General features: G+C 30.0%; 1 protein-coding gene across 3 annotated transcripts; it reads left to right on the top strand.

The window, feature by feature from the left end:
• Positions 1-417: 417 nt before the first annotated feature.
• LOC129939986 (uncharacterized) lies at positions 418-8,823 on the top strand. Of its 3 annotated transcripts, none has more exons than XM_056048197.1 (6): positions 418-652; positions 5,919-6,397; positions 6,483-6,565; positions 7,792-7,875; positions 8,158-8,408; positions 8,473-8,823. In XM_056048197.1, exons 2-6 carry the CDS (start codon positions 5,920-5,922, stop codon positions 8,597-8,599), a joined length of 1,023 nt encoding a protein of 340 aa, XP_055904172.1. In that variant the 5' UTR covers positions 418-652; position 5,919; the 3' UTR covers positions 8,600-8,823. The 3 variants fall into 3 exon arrangements, with proteins under 3 accessions (XP_055904172.1, XP_055904174.1, XP_055904173.1); XM_056048198.1 differs by lacking the exon at positions 418-652 and adding an exon at positions 5,397-5,416; XM_056048199.1 differs by lacking the exon at positions 7,792-7,875.
• The last annotated feature ends 9,122 nt before the right edge of the window (positions 8,824-17,945 follow it).

Genomic DNA, 17,945 nt, shown 5'->3' with positions numbered 1-17,945 from the left:
CATTCAATGCTTTTCTTTTATTTGCCATTCTTTGCGAAAATTGTCTTGTTTGTCTTAAGGAAGTGTAGTGGATCAAACATAAATTTAAATTAATTCACAGGTAATCCTTCAAAAATAAAACTACAAGCACAATTTTAAAAAAATCGTCTTTTTAACTGGCTAAAAATATTGTTCCAGGAAAAATTAGTTTGCATATTTTGAAAATGTTCAATAGATTAAAAAACATCTAAGAACTTCAAGTAATTGCATGAAACCTTATCATCCGCTTTATTTTATTATTTATATATTTTTTCCATCGCCCATTCACACCTGTGCAAAGCAAACTTTGAGCACACAATCCAAACCAAAAACGATGCACGATGGTGAAAGAAAAGAAAGAAAAATAGGTCAGAGTATATAAAGTGAAGTTCAAGGCGATCGCCGTTTCAGATGTAAGAAAAAGTTACTCGTGGTTAGATCGATCGTGTTTAAGATACTCAGACGGAAGTGAAGAAAAAAATATATTAAAATACATCCAGTTGAAAAATAAAAATAGTGATAAAAGATTTATATACTACCGGAAAAATTGTGGATTATAAAAAAGCAAAATTGATTAACCAGTCATAAGGATTTAAAAATAATAAAACAAAAGCAATATTAAAAACCCATTCAGGTGAGATTATTGATAATAAGTGATAATTAATTGTAAGAACAATTTCATGATTTGCATAGATTTATGTGTTTCAGTTAGGACGGTATATTTATTGAAAAAATCACTGAGGCCTTAACATATTGCAGTTGCACATGGAAGGAGAATTCGTGGGGTGTCACTATTAACCCACTTAATTCAAAACGTGATCTAGAATCTGTGCTTTGTAACTTTTTTCTCCAATTAATACTATCTACCTACAAAAGACTGTGTTGAAAAATGTGGACACACCTTGTGCAAAAGAATTTGACCCATAATGGCTTTGACAATTGATACCTAAAATGTTGTTCTTTAAATATTTCAAATAGTAGCCAATACTTTCATTTGAAAAGAAAAGGTGAAAGTTTTTTATTTGCTTCATTGAACTTCTTTACCTTATACATTTTAAATTAAAATCGTCAGATATAACGATCAGTCAATATCAAATAAAAAACACATAATATAAAATAGCAAAACAGAAAACCGTAAATTAATTTATTGAGTGTTATTCATGTTAAACTAAGAGTTATTTGAAAAGAGATTTTGTTGAGTTTTTTTTTGTTATTTTTTACTCATGGAATTTGTTAATGGAAGAAAAGTTTCACCGCAACTCCTCACAACCATTGTGATCACGAACAATATGGTCGGTTGGAGAAATTTTTGTATGCACTTTGCCAATGCAATTTTCTGCACAAATTCAATGAACAAAAAAGAGAATATATAGGTGAATAGTTTTGTTGAATAGAAACTGTTCATGCATGTCAGTTAGACAAATGAAAGAGCTGATGCACGAACATGAAATTCGTACATCTTAGTCATTTAACTTAGTTTTTTTCTGAGACAGAAAGAAATCATGGATTTATTAATTATGTATTTGAGGCATAATAAGTAAGGTGCAGAGAAGATATATTGGTTTACTGAGAAACAAATCAAAGAAGGTGCATGTAAATATAGGTAGATGCAAACAATTGAAGACATGTTAATGTGGCTGTAATGCTAACTAAGATCAGGAAAGGGTTTAAATTTAAATTTAATTGACGCATAAATATTACAACAAAAAAGCTGATATACTAAATTCCAACAGAAGCAAGTGCTTCCCTATTGAAAATTAAAACTATTGATTAGTTTACATACAAAAGAGCTGATACTTAAACTTGAATATTTTTGAGTGTTTTCGTAATGGTACCGCTCTGAATATTTAGAACAAAAATGTTGGAAAATGAAAACAAACAAAAGAACAGATTCATGAACTAGCAAATCAAATAAATTTATTTATTCATTTTTCTTTTAATGGAATTAATATGAATGTGAGAAATATAATAATGTGATGCGAAAATTTGGACTTCTTTTTAAATTAAAAACTATGTCAATACTTAGGGAATTTTACATCAACGAAAAGACTATAAATTCAAAACGAATTGTTTTTACTTTTTATGTTAGAGATAAGTGTTTTATAGCAGAAGATTTTAAAAAGCAATGTTAAGGAATTAGTAATAATTCAAATACTAGCTGAAGTGAATTTTTTTTTTGATTTGGTTTTTATATAAACCAGTTTTTGATTAATTTATATTTTTACGGATGTGTACTAAAAAGATATGAAAACGAAATTCTAATTGATTCTGGAGTTTCCCCCGTAATGAATTTCTCGTATAGTCAACAGTGTTATATAAAATCTATCGATTTTTCTTATGGAATGATTTCGCTACGATTCTGAAATTCAATTTGTTTATTCTTAGGTGGGAAAAATGTATTTTATATTGCATTTTAAGGTTGGTCTTATGGCATGTTTTTTTATTTGTTTCAGTAAATGAAATATGTATTGTTGATAATTAATCAGGGTTGCTCCTTTTGCAGAAATAGATAGCCTTAGTATTCCACTACTTTTCTTTAACAAAAATAGATAGCCTTAGTATTCCACTACTTTTATAAGAAACAAACAGTGTCATTAACATAATACTAAAATGAAAAACCATTCTAATCTATCCATTTATGAACTGAGCGCCTAAAATTGTATTCCAAAGCTTTTTTACACTTATAAGCTATTATAAAATCTTTAACACATGGAATGAATTTTAAATCACAACGTTATAAGTAGAAAGCTAAATCAAATGAAAAGACGCAGAATATGAATTATTATATGTTGACAAAATTAATTTATATGAAAATTTTATTCAAGAAATACTAACTCCAGAGAATCTGTTACGATCAAAACTTTCGATTTTAATATAATGATAGTGTTGTGGTTAATGATGATAATTCTCTTGGATCCCTTTTGTTTTCGTTTGAATTTTTACCTTGAAAAATAAGATAGGTATCATTTTCTTCTTGAGAAAATAAAAAATCTCCAAAACAAAACAAATCTTAAGGTAGATAAATAAAGGTATAATTTTAATTTCACTTACTTTGGTTTACTTTTATTTTCTCTTTGTGTTTATATTTTTTTGGAACCCCAACTATGTAATTTAAATTGTGATCAGACAACAATAAAGAAAAAGATAAAAATTCGAGGAGAAACTAAAAGACAAACCGCGAAGAATTGGGTCATTAACACTCCACAATATTTATCTCGCAACAAAAAATAATAAAGATGTTTCTCATTTATTTTAAGAAGAAGGCATAGGTAAGGTATGACATTTCCAAGAAGTTCGATTCTGAGAAAGTGAAAGTATAAACTGCCAAGGCGAGATTAAATTACGCATCAAATTGGAGAAATTAAATTTTATGAAAATAAATAAAATAAAATTGCAATCGACAAAAATTTAAGATGAATCATTTGGAATTTCTGAGAGTTTATTTGGTTGTAAATGAGATTCTTTTCGTCAGGCGATGGTGGGTGATACGGAATGTTCATTGATTCATCAACATTGTTTATGTTGAAATGGTTGTCAATGAATGATATTTTACGTAGAGTTTAAGAGAGGCATTTTTATTTGCATAACTTTTTGGTGCTAAGAAATAAAATAAAAAAAACAAGGATATTAGAGCCTTAAGATCGAGATTTGTGAATTCCTAAAAGTGAAAAAGAGACTTGATAAAAAAGTGAATTGGAAATAAAAATCAAAAAAAAACTTATAGGTCTAAACATGTATTTCATTGCAAACATTTTATTTCAAACAAAATCTGTTAAATACGTAAAAGAGTTTATCTATAAATTAAAAGTTTTCTTAATCAGGAATTCGAATGAATACAATTTTTGTTTGAAGTGTCCTTGCAAATTTCTTTCCACAGCCTTAATTCTTCTTATGCTTACATCTAAGAGTTTCAAATAAAACCAAGAAAATATGTTTAGTTAAAAAATATAATTGCTGCAAAAATTATGCAAGAAGATATCTATTTGTAGAATCTTGGAAAAATTGCCAATTCTCCCGAAATTTTAATTTTACATCATAATATCTCAATTATCATTACTTTCCCATTATTATTTCATTTAACATAAATTTGTCTTGTTTTCAAACCAGTGAAAGTTCTTGAAAAAATAACCTCAAATCAAATTCTACTTGACCAAAAATCAGGTCAACCAAATGACCACTCATTATAATATACAAATAAAAATTATTAGACACAGGTACAGCTGTGTGCAAGGAAAAAATACTTCTCATGTTTTTTATTTAGGTTTTGTGGTTAACAATAAAATTGCAAGAGAAATTCTATTCCGCACAAAGGTCACTTACATATAATTTGAGCTTCTGTCTTTTATATGCAAACTTTAATTGACTATGAAAACTAGAATGACTGCCTGATTATTGTCTTGATGATGGTCTTTACCTATAGCCACTTTCATTTTTGTGGCTTTTGAGCTTAGGATCAACACAAATCCCACATAGAACTAGGTCACCATTTTATATCATTTATGTGCATATTAATAAATTTCATAGAAATTATGTCTTTCCGCACGCATTAAGAACAAACAATAAAAACTAGACCAACAACTAATTTGCTGTGCACATTTTTTCTCATCACGACTGTGGCAATGGAGAAGTTCTTACCATTCCGCTTTTATGTTATGTCTTTTGGTGTATACTCATAGGTGTTTCTTCAGCACATGCAGGTCCAATGACTTTTGTCTGGCTATGGATGGCGTAAGCATACCAACAGGTATATCGGAGTAGAAGCCATATGCTCAACTCGTATGGAAGCACATCTTTTTAGATTTCATATTGTGTGTCTATGGCTAAGTTATTATTAATTTAACGGAACTTATAGTGTATATAGACATGCAATTGGTGTATATATATTTTTTTCTAGCATTGAATTGAATTTGTGCATTGAGCTACCTGTTTTCATTTCTAATTTTCTTTTCTCATCTTATTCTAAGTGTGATTGTAAAAATTCTCCGTGGGTTCAGGTTCTATGAACACAATCCAAGTATCTGTCGATTAAGTGTAACGAAAGGTAATCCAACGGATTGGACAAGTTTTTCAGGAAGTCTTTCATATGACTGCTTTTATTTCTTTTGATGGTGTTGCATAGGTCAGGGGTTCCCTTATACAAGTACATGTATGCCAGTATATAGGTATGTGTTTGCACGTATGTAGGAAGATATTCCATTACGAGAGCGTTTATTTGTGATTTGCAAGTCATTAACATTTTGGGTCTTATCCATATTGGCAGCATTATAATGCGGACTCATGAAGTTTTATAATGAGATTCTATATGCTATTTGCCGCCGACACTGCCTTGTACCGCAGCCGCGACCGCACCGCAACTAGCCGGTTGGGTGCAAGCAACTTAAATATTATGCAGAAAGAGGTAGGTAGAGGTGCCTTCTTAGACAACTTTATATGAAAACGTGAGATGGATAATTAAATGTTTGTCTTGTGTTCCATTTCTTCTTCTTTAAAGTTATGTAGTTAGATGTTTTCGCCTCATAAATTATTTAATTGGTGTTTCTTGTGTTCATTGCCCGCAATGTACATAATTCAACGAAATTATGTGCAAGAGATTATGAAGGTTTCATATATGCAAAGAGGCTCATTATGTGCACAAAATTAGTTATGGTTTTTAATGTTTTTTTTAAAATTCTTCTTCTTTTTCTTATTTTAAATTGTTTAAGGTTGCATTAAAAGTTAATTGTCTACTAAAATAAATTTGTCTCAGAAAACGAAAGAGCTGATGCAGGAACTTTAATAAATTTATATCTTGGTTATTTTTATGTTAAAACGTAATTTTGACTAATTTTACAACTATACGATAATTATTCTGTTTCACATTTTTTTTTATTTATTTATTTATATTTTATTTTCCTCAACAGAATGATTAATCAAAGACAACTTACCGGATGGACCTATCTTACCATTCTCATTGTCCACTGCACAATGATGACATTTGCATATCCACAAACAGAAATGATTATGCCACGTCGCATGGATTTTTCAACACAAATTCAACCAGAGCCATCAAATCAATTAGCACCTGTATATCGTGCTGACCAGCAACAGCAACAGCCACAGTACCAACAACAACAGCAAGATTCTAGAAAATTTGCCGTCAAGCCAAATCACTCGAAGAAAGTAGAACTCGATGATGTGGAGAACGATATTGAGGCCAATCAATTGCCCGAGGGTAATGGTGCAAGTTTTACATGGTCAAATATGTTATCGACATTTTTACAAATGTTCTTTAATGGTGGTGCAGCAGGTGGTGGTGCATTAGTTGGGCCAAATAAATCTGATGATGTTGATAATGTTGGAGGCTTTGGACAATCACCATGGGCTAATGTTATTTCAGTTGGTAAGAAAAGTTCATGAAAAAAATAACTGCACACATGCACATACACTTTATGGCGACAAATATTTGATGATTTTTTTTATTTTAGGTTTGAAGATTATCAATACACTTTTGGGCGGTGGTGCACCAAGTGATGGAATTGACAAAGTCGACAATGGATCTCCAATGCAGGTGAATTATTATTTCAATTAACTCTTTCGAATTATTTTATTTTTAATGAAAGACAAAATTAAATTTATATAGCGAGTATTGAAGTTCTGTATCAAAATTATATATATTTTATTTTTTTAATGGACATTTGTGGTACACTGTAGCTTAGAATTGCGTTTTTTTTATTTTGTTTATTTAATTGTATATACCAGAACAAATTGAATTGCACAATTTTATTTATATATTTTTTGTATAGAAAACGTACAAATTTTTCACCAAAAACTAACACCTGCTTTAAATGCTTTTATATAAAATATTTTATGTTATGAAAGGGAATTTGTTAGAAATTTCGTATGGTATTATATTAGAGCGAGATGAACACTGTTTGCGAGAGTTTAATTGTGATTGAAAAACTATAAGGACCATTTAATTGACTTTCTTAAAAACTAGTTTTAAAGGTTTTTCAAGTTTGATGTTTTTCGCAAACTTGATTTAGATGTTAGTAAATTCATGACAATCAAAACATTTTTCTTTATCCCTCATTAAATCACGAAAGTCGGGTTTTGAGAAAACTCAAATCATTTTGAGTTTAAGAATTTTTAAGGTAAAAATACATCCTTATAGGTTATCAAATGAGTTATTTTATTTTAAACTGTGATAGAAGTACAGGCAGCATACAATTTTGTAATTTTTTCACTTTGAAGAAAGCATTCGTCAAAATCAGTAGACACATAATGTTCACAATTTTCTTTTATTTATGTATTGTTTTCAATAGCAAATTAAGATGCTTAAAACCTAGCAAAATCTATTAATATTATGAAAATAAAATTTAAAACATAAATTCTCTAAAGTTATTAGGAAGACTACTAAAATTGGATGTTCAGGGGATTTTATAGAAATTAATTTAGATTCCATTTTCAGTTTTTTTCATGTTTGCAGAGAACAAAATTGTTTTAGAGTGGACTATAAAAAAAACTTTTTTGATATATGTTTTTGATATCTGAAGTGATTCATACATTTCTGATTAAATTATTGAGGACCTGAATTTTCCAACACTACATAATAATTAAAAACTGGCTTACATACTGTATTAGCAATAATGAATCCACACAGTCCATTTAAAATTCTCTTTATATCGATGTTTTTTGAACAGAAATAATTATTTATATCCTTTATTTAACATTAGAAACAAAAAATAAATTAAAACAAACAAAATTTTATGGTAAATGGTTTCTCGCTTGCTACAGGGTATCTTAGCCGCGGTACTATCATCAGTTCTTGGCACCAAAGATCCGGAACAAGTGAATTCGATGGCCAAACAAGCTGGCGAGGTAAAAAATCAACAACAAAAATAAAAGAAAAACAAAATCTTATCATAACATCTACACAGTCGATTAATAAATAATATAGAATTTTTAATTTTAAATTAACAACTAAACAAAACAATCTTACTGCACAAGCTTCTTTCTTTTTTTATTTTTTTTTTGCTTAATGGTCCTTTGTAAATTTTCCGCTTTCTTCAAGTTAATTTCTTTATTTTTCAAAACTGGATCTTTAAGATTGAAAAACCATACAATTTTCAAAACAAATATGAACTATTTCTTCATTCACAGTTTATTAACATTGTTATGAATCTATTGGATGCACTCAAGACCTCATTCTCACATCGGTCGTTGGCAGCTCGTTCAATTGGCAAAAGGGACTCGATGAGTGATGCCACTGTTGCTGGTATTTCTATGTTGAAAGGATATGTGAGGACTTATCGTAATGCCGAAGACAAATGTATGCAAAAATATATTTGTGACGCCAATACAGAATGTGTTAAGGAAATTGGTGGAACAAGCATTTTCTGTCAACTGGGAACGTAAGCTTTTTTCTTGAATTCTCAGAAATATGTTTTCTTTAAACATTTCTATATATTTCTTTAGTTACGCAACAAGTTTGATCCTTGAACGAACAAGTGGAAGTCAATTTGAGAATCTTTATGATGCTGGAAAACGTGGACGATCTGGTTTGGATTGCAGTCAACTTTTCTTAGAATGCAATGAAGTCTAAGGAGCCACATTGAAGTGATTTTGATTGTTTAATTTACAAAAGGAAACTATTTATAATTTTTTTTCGACTGGGGTAACATTTTACGTGTGATTTGCTGCCACTTTTAGCTAGCTAATCATGTGTTCATAGTGTTTTAAATTAGATTTTTAAGATTAGCTTAAGTTTTTAGTTAATTTATTTTAAAAGAACTTCTATTTATTTAATTTATTTGAACAAAAAACAAACATCTCAGAAAAAAATCAACATGGACGATGAAAAATAAAACGAAAACAAAAAAAAAAAACTTTTAAATTATAATTTTAATACTTCGAATGCGAATCGTAGCAAGCGATTAATTTTGAAATTAAAGGTATTCGCTTTGATACTTTTTTGTAAGCATAATTTATTAAATGCAAAATTTATAAACAAAATTATTCGCTACTCTATTAAAATTTTAATTCGAAAAAAATAATTTATTAAAGATGTGATTTAATTATTTTTTCGTATGCTCAGACTTTTCGGAGAAAATTAATAATGACAAAAATAAAGTTAGTACAAAAACGTACTTTTTTCTTTTAAACGTGTAACCTTAATTAGTTACTATATTTAAACTGTGGTCAGTGTCACATAAATAATAATAGGGTGAAAAATAGAAATCTGAACCCAACATAAATGGTTTCACTAACAACAGATAATTAATTAAAATTATGTTTTGGAATTGGAAAAATAGATGTGAGCCACATTGTGGTTGTAGAAAAAAGGGGCTGTGCAACTGACAATAGTTACGTAGGAATTTCTGTGGTACTACTACTATTTTTTGAAAACAGAAACGGTTCATATGCTGAAGAGATGAAGACAACTGCTAAAAGCTTAGACATTACAAAGAAGATATGAGTTTTTTTTATAAGATCTTATTTTTTTATGGGCCTCTAACTTACTATGGGGACAATAGATTTAATGAGACTCTTTACACAGTGTAAAGATCACTAAAAGGAGGTATAAGCAAATTTTCAGTTAAACTATCTCTATTTCCAAGGTTGAACACTTGTTTCGCTTTTTTTACTTCACAAATACGAACTTATTTATTTTATATAAACACAATATTTATTAGAACTACGAAATTTTACTATTAATTTTAGAACGAGTCGAACGCATGCCATAAAATGAAATGTTTGCACAACTAAATTGTTATTTGATCTAAATTAAATAATGTTTAGGTATCTTAACCTTTTAATAGGTGAGTATATTATTTTTGGAAACACCAGTTTTAACTGCTCACGGCATACAATTCGTGTTTCAAGTCAAAGTAAAATATCTTAGATTTTAAGTCTTAACCATGTATCGTCTTAAAAACGAATATAGCTTAACAAATAATTGAATTTTATTATAAAATTGCATGCGCTCTCTTAAGAAAGTTCGTAACGCGTTTCTTCTATTTTATGGTCAGTTAAATCAACCAATTATTGCAGTTAATTGGGAAATTTTTAACTAAATTTCAAACAAAATGTACATTGTTGGGCACTAAACTACCAAAACGCTTACGTAAAGTGTATAAATACATCCCATCTGTATCGAAAAAATCACTGGTTACATAATGAACAAGAAAAGTATCAAAACTGTTGTCCAGCAAGCCAGGGTCAAAACAGTTCAAAACAACTTTAATAAAATATGGGACTGTTTTTTTTTTTAGTGACCTCATTTGCTTAAGATCAAAACATTTTGTGTTCGATAAATAATTTTAAGTCAATATTATTCTTTCTTTCTCCTAATAATTTGGTAGAAAATCATTTCTTATCCGTTTTTTATGCTGTTTTCTGTGTTTTGTTAAAAAAGTTGTCATATAAATTTTTCTAAAAAATTAACTAAACATTTCCAAACAATTTTTTCATATGAAAAAACACTTTGATTTCGTAACCTATTTTTGTTAACGAATTGACAGTGTTCTTACAAAAAATAAAAACCTAAAAAAAAATAATAAACGTTGGTAAAAACAGGACGTACGTCCGTACATTCGCGAAAAGAGATATCAACTTCAAATAAATTTTGTTATACAGATAATAAGGCAGGAAGATGCAGAAAGGGCTCTCAAGAAAATTGCGTGGGTGGTATCTTACGAACCAAAAACGCTAGAGACTTGAATTAAATTTTATATAACATATTGTAACGGGATACCAAACAAGTATATTTTTTTGAAAAAAATCAATATAACGGTTTTTTTTTTAAATCAATAAAACTGAAAAAAAAAATGTGCCACCTCCAAAATTTTACTACTGAAATATGATTTCATCTCTTAAGCAATTTTGCGAAACGAAGAATAACGTTTTTGACATCTGGGGAAATTTTAGAAAAATCGAATTGACAGTTTTTTTTTTATAAAAAATAACATTACTCAAAGTTCGTAAAAATTGAATATTGATTCAAATATCTTTTCAAAAACTTGAAATTTAAGCTTCAACTTATTTCATCTTATAAGAAATATTGTGTTCAACATTCTGAAAAATGTTGAGAAAAATCGAATTGACAGTTTTCTTACAAAAAATAAAAACCTAAAAAAAATGTATAAAAGTTGCTAAAAATTGAATTTCGACTCAAATATGTTTTCAAAACCTTTGAGATATTGGCTTTAATTTACATTTATCTTTCAAAAAATCTTGTTTTCAACATTTAGTTAAAGTTTGAAAAAAATCGAATTGACAGTTTTTTTTACAAAAAATTAAAAACCGAAAAAAAAATTAACAAAATATCTTTTAAATATCTTTTAAAAACTTTAAGATAATAGCTTCTTGCTAATTTTTACTTATACAAAATATTGTTTTTAACATTAGGACACATTTTGAAAAAAATCTAATTGACAGTTTTTTTAAAAAAAATAAAAACCAAAAAAAATGTATAAAAGTTGGTAAAAATTGATTTTCGACTCAAATATCTTTTCAAAAATTTGAAATATTGGTTTCAATTTAATTTTATCTTATAAGAAATATTGCTTTCAACATTCGATAAAGTTTTGAAAAAAAATCGAATTGACAGTTTTTATAAAAAATAAAACTCTAAAAAAAACAATACTAAAACTTGGTAAAAAATTACTTTCGACTCAAATAGCTTTTCAAAAATTGAAAATATTGGCTTCAAACTTATTTTATTTCACAGAAAATATTGTTTTCGATATTCAGTAATTTTTATATAAAAATCCAACAGTCCGTTTTTTCATAAAAAATAAAATCATTAAAAAATATTACGCAAATTTGGTAAAAATTGATACGAGTACATATAGAAAAACTTTTAAGCAGGACAAATCGACAGACGGGATGGAAAGTTATCAGTGTGGGTCGCATGCCAGCCTCTTTGTTATATTTTAAAGACCTTCAAGGTCTCGTTGGGAAAGGTAAAACTTTTCAATTGAACAAATCTGAGCGATACAATAACTTCCTATGGGAAGTTAAAATCACTAAAAATGTGATGCTGAAGAACTGTCTGGAAAATATAAGTTCTTCAATAGTTCTGATGAATCCAAAGAAAATTAATTTTCAAGATTAACATCTCAGTTTGTTAAGGGTCCCTACCGTCCTGTATGTGAAACATGCATACCACACTTGTTGTGACGTACAAAAATCATATTTAAGGCTAAGGAACATAAGCGGTGTCCTCGAAGTAACGAAACACAATGTCTTCTCCTGCAAGTTTCATTGAACTGACCGAACACCTAAGATTTTCCACAAAAAATATCAATATTAAACAAAATGACATCGTTATGAAAAGTCTGTTTTACAGCTTTTAAAATGTTCAGTTTTTAAACAATCAACAATATCGTACACAGTAGTAGTAGGTTGTATTAAAATTTCAAGTCGAATTGGAAAAACTCATTTCGTACGCTAAAAAGCTAAAAAAAAAAAATAGTTTCAGAAAAATTAAATGAAAGATCTAATTTTTTAATAAATCAAAAGAACTCAAACATTCATTTTTAACTGCATACTTTCTGATGTTCTTTAAATGACAATTTTGATTAAAAAATATAGTATATCATTCCAGCGTCTTTGTTACGTTTTTTGCCATGATCTCCAACCAAAAACGTACTTTAAATTATAAAGCATAATATTCACATAGCATATTCGATCTCTTATCCTATGAAAATGTTTTCTATTTATTTAAAAAAAAAAACATTACAATTATTTGATTTCTCATGGTTTGAATTTCAAAAATTTCTTTAAGCTTTAAGGACATTACACAATTTCTGTTGTTTTTAATTATACCTATCATATTTTTTGAAAGATTGACCTTAAATTACTCAGACGGTATTGAATTAATTATGAAGAACTAATTTCTCCAGAATTAATAAGTGCAAGAATACTTGGTAACATTTTACTCTAAATAGTGAAAATGTTCAAGTTCACATCACAAAACTTAATATTTCAATTCTATCAAGAGCTTTAATTTATTTTACTTTAAAATCATCTTACGACTTTATTCTACTGAAGATTAAAATTGAATTCTTCCTTAACCAAAAAAAATTTATTTCAAATTCAGAAAATAAATTCCATTCCATTAACTTTTCCCTGCTGGCATTTTAGTTAAACGAAATACCAACCATTTTTCCTTGTTAAAAGATAAAGACGTACTTTTATCAAGTCAACATAATACATGCAAAATATCAAAAGAGAGAGAGCGAGACAAAAAAAAACTAAATTCATTGCCTAAGGCTAATTCCGAACCAAACCCAAAACCCTTTTTGAAAGTTGGACTCAAGCACTTTTTCAATCAAATCAACACACAGAACAAAAAAGAAAAAAAAGACGAAACAGGAAAAGAAAATCAAACTTATACTACCGAATAGACTATCATTTACCTATTAACCCAACAAGCTGAATGGCAATCAACCCAACTTTTTTCTTCTTGGACTATAACTAAATCCAACAGAAAAACAGAAAAAAAATGTTGTATAAGCCCAAATAGACAAAAAGCTATTTTGATAGGGAAATTCGAAGCGCTTCCTCTCTCGTTATCACAATTGTCGTCCGCTGTGCTACTAAAGCTTCTGTCAAGATATACCCTAGTCCGCCTGCGGCAGATGTGATTCGATTAAGCGCTACGTTTCCTCAGCTTGTTGCTGCTCAAAATATATGGAAGTATTGTGTATTATGTGCTGGACGACGACGACGTGGAATGTAGCTCCCCTTGGGATAATGGTTATAGAATTGGGGATATCTGATGGATAGATTCAGAGGTAGCCCTTTTTCCTACGAGTATATTTCCATGTCCATCGTGTATATCGTCAGTGCTATGGAAGTATAGAGGCCTTAAAATTTAACCAATTTCGGCAGGCCAGCTATGGAGAGGACACTTAAATTTGTGAGTCGTAACTCATAAAATGTTGTACATCTGCCAATGACATGACTAAAAGGCATCAATTTATCGATCGAAAGTCACACCAAAGGCGAATCCAGTGGAGATGGTGTGACTGTTTTCATTTAGCCTGAAAGGTTTTTTACAGAGTCGGACTTTTTGGAAATAAAATTGCAAATATTCTATGATTTCCAATATTTTATTGTCCAGTGCTAAATAGCTAAATAAAATGTATACAAGGAAAGACAAATGTCTTAAATGCTAAAGATTTAGTAAATAAACCTTTTGAATTTCTTTGCCTTAATATGTGAAACATTAAATAAGAAATTTTTTAATGCCCCAAGTCTGAAAAGTTCTTCATATTAAAGTGGAAGTAAAGTATTGAAAACTGTGCAAGCCTTTTAATATCTTTTTGCATACATGGTTTTCAGCATTAGGGTATACTTCTTACCCAAATAACAATCATGAATTTGTCGCCTTAAGAGCGTTTATTAATATTTGGTTGATTGGTTTTTTTTTGCTTACTGCATTTTTAAAGTATTTTTCGATTGCTTAATAGCTGAAAAAATTCTAAATTAAATTTTAAGGTAATGAAATAAAGACAGCAATTTTAGATCAACCAAACTTTTCTTGGAATATTTTAAAAATTTCTGATTTGCTGAATTCATTGATTTTCGGTAAAAAAAGCGCCTTAAGATATACCATATTTTGTACTTGGCCTCTTAGCACTGAAGAAGTGATTTTAAACAAAATTCTTAGCGATTTATTTATTTAAATTCTGATGTGATAGTAAAAAGGTTTGACAGAAAATCTCATAAGAGTTAAAAAATACATTAAATTACATTACACACCACTCAGCACATAAATGTACAGAGTAGAGAACATAGCACCTTGAGCGACTAGACTATGTAAGGTAATAACAACACAAGACTTTAGTACAAGACAGCATACAGAAGAGAAGAAAAAGAGAGAAAGAACACATAAAAACAGTACGCGAGACGGTCCTCCATCTGGTCTACTAACCACGCTCACTGATATTTCATTTCGGTGATCGATAGGAAACGAAGCTTTATCAGTGACTAGGCCGTTGCCCCTGTTAAAATATATATATATATATGAACTTGGAGTACATCATTTCGCAGGCCTTTTCATGACCTACTCCGGCACTTTTACCGGTTCTCTCCAGTGGTTTTCAACTTCTAGGTGATAAATCACCCACAACACGTTGAAGTGTGAGTCTCTATTCCCACCTCCCCTTCCGCCAACTATTTACCAATCCATTTGCCACCCTGTCCGTCCGTAGGAGAACTGCTTGACTATTCAGCTAAAGCAGTCAGGATAAACATCATCAACAACACGTCCTACCCCATCCCTCCTATACCGACTTTCCCAAACACACTTCAAAAAATAAAACGTTTATTGTTTCAAATTTAAATATGAAGAAATAAATTTACAGATTTGTCAGCGCTGCCGCTGCCACCGCCAACTCCGACGCCAGTAGTCTCCTTGTCGTTGCTGCTGGTGCTAAAGCTAGTTCGTCCTTTGTTAAGTCCTTTTTTCCTTTTTTTTTTTTTGTTTTTGTTCCTGGTGTCAAATTATTTTGGCTGTGATTTCATGTTGCTCTCCGAGTGAGATAATGAAATTTATTGCATGACCCCTATAATTTTAGGGCGCACATTACCCAACAAAGGTAGGCATGTATAGAATATGATTGTAAATAGAGGCAATGAGTCTTTTTTGGAGCAACAATTGCGTAGGTAGGAAACAAATGTGTATCCCTTTTTGTCAGTGTGTTTGTGTTGGTGTTGAAGCTCCAAAATTAGCTGTGTAGATTTTCAAAAATTCTAATAATTCCAGGACAGGACTATACATTCCGTGTATTGTGTGTGTGCTTATGATATACAGACATATAACACACTCTTTGGCAAGAGAGGATACTTTATATCTGTAGTTGAATTTCGGTGTGAGCTGATGTTGGTATTTCACGACTCATGGGAAACCAAATCACAGTCTTCTATACCCCTGCCGCCTCTATCGACCCACTCTACCTACTTGATGTCCCTATGTCGGTGATGGCCGCATATCCGGGCGAGGTTCTTGAAATTCAGAAAACTAATTAAAATTAATTATACGACATTTTTGCCAATTTGCATTGCACGTTGAAACAAAATCTGCGACTTTTAAAATTATTCAAATTTATACAATTTCTCATAGCCAAAGTAGAGCGCATAAGCTTAATAGCGAGTTGGGCTTTTTATATTTTTTGTGTTGATTTTTATCCTTTTTTTGTTCTTTTTTGAGGAGGGGGTTTTTGTGAGTTATTTTTGTAGAGTGTATTTTGTTCGTCTTTGTTATTTTAATACCGTCTATTTCTGACAATACACCAGTGATTTGTATCAATCCATTTTGGGATTAAATATGCAGAATTATAGAAATGAAGAGATTTTCATTTGCAGTAGGTACCTACACAAAATACAATCTCAGTACTCGTATAAACACACTTAAAATGTTTAAAGTCAAAATAATAAAAAAAAAATTACGAGCATTTAATGTTGGCCAGTTATCTTTTGGGTCTTTAAAAGTGATAAAAATCAAGTAATTGACAGCCTAGAATGAGCGTTAGATATTGTTTCACATTCAGAACTTGACATTCCACAGTTAAAAATCCTTAATGAAACATAATTTTAACTTTGATAATTTTTTTAATGTAGAAACTTGATTGACGCACAACAAAGAAGGTATGAAATATGGAAATCATAAATGTTGTCCTTAATAAAAAATACGAAACAATTTTGAATATATCATACATTTTTTGCCATTGCTATTTGAAAAAAAAAATAAATGCAGTAAATTTGTTTTTGTTTCAATTGTGACAAGAGGCCAACAAAAATGTAAAAAAAGAAAGAATTTTTATTTTTAGAAACCTAATAAGTCCAGAAATGAGGTACAACTTGTACACAGATTTAGCCACATCCCTTAATATCTAACAATATTGAAAGTAGAACTTATATAATAAATAAGGTGGCGAAGCAGTCCATGAAGTACCAGGGCCTATTGACTTACAACTCTCCACCATTCCTGTGTGCGAGTAATGGGACCTACAGTTTATATGCCAAATCTGAACGGCTAATTTGAGAAAGCACTGTTCATGACAAGAATTACTTTTGAAGGATTTTTCAATTCCTCGCAGTACCCGTGAATAAAACTTTAGGTTGCACAGGCAGGGATCAAACCCAAGACCTCCAACGCACTAACCATCACGCTACTAGTACTACATGTAGAACTTATACTAGGCAAAAATTGAAAAATATATTATTAGTTAGAGGTAAGTATGTTAATCTTTTGTTATTTCTTTAAACAAGAAGAAGTTTAAAATACTTCGCAGCTCATTTGCCCAAGGCTTCGCAACAAGCCTGCAACACTGAACAAATTTAACACAGAACAGAAATTTTGTAAACAATTTTTTTTATCTACATGCATAATTTCAAGGACTATTTCTAGTATTTCGTAGAAAAAGCACTGCTTCCACAGAGTCTACCTACTTCTTGCACGTCTCCTGAGGAATCGAATACCACTCTCCTTGGACCACAAATCTGCTTTGTTCGAAAGTTTTGCTCACTTACCTACATTTTCCGCTCATTCGAAAAGTTCCTCAATATGATAAAGATCTGGTGATTGAAAAATTCATAACGTTCAATATGTCTCCTTAAAACCAGAGATTTTTTAACTTTGCTGTCATTGACTTTCGGCAAATTCTATTTTTCACGGTTGGTTTTGACGGTGAATAGTATAAGCCTGAAACTTTGGACGGCAAACAAATTGATAACAATCAATTCCGAAAAAAAATTTTTTCGTTTCGTCGCCCTAAGCCCATTTTTCATCAACTGCTTCTTGACATTTGGTACATTTTGGCAAAACAATTCCGCTTCTAAGTCTACATTTTTGTAAGTAAGCTTAATTTCCTTGAATATCGTGCATGAATGTCAGTATCCTACAAGATTATCCTACCATATTAAGGTATACTCATTTT

This window comes from Eupeodes corollae, chromosome 1 (assembly GCF_945859685.1).
Source record: "Eupeodes corollae chromosome 1, idEupCoro1.1, whole genome shotgun sequence".
NCBI lineage: Eukaryota > Metazoa > Arthropoda > Insecta > Diptera > Syrphidae > Eupeodes > Eupeodes corollae.
This window is presented reverse-complemented; position numbering and strand designations above follow the sequence as displayed.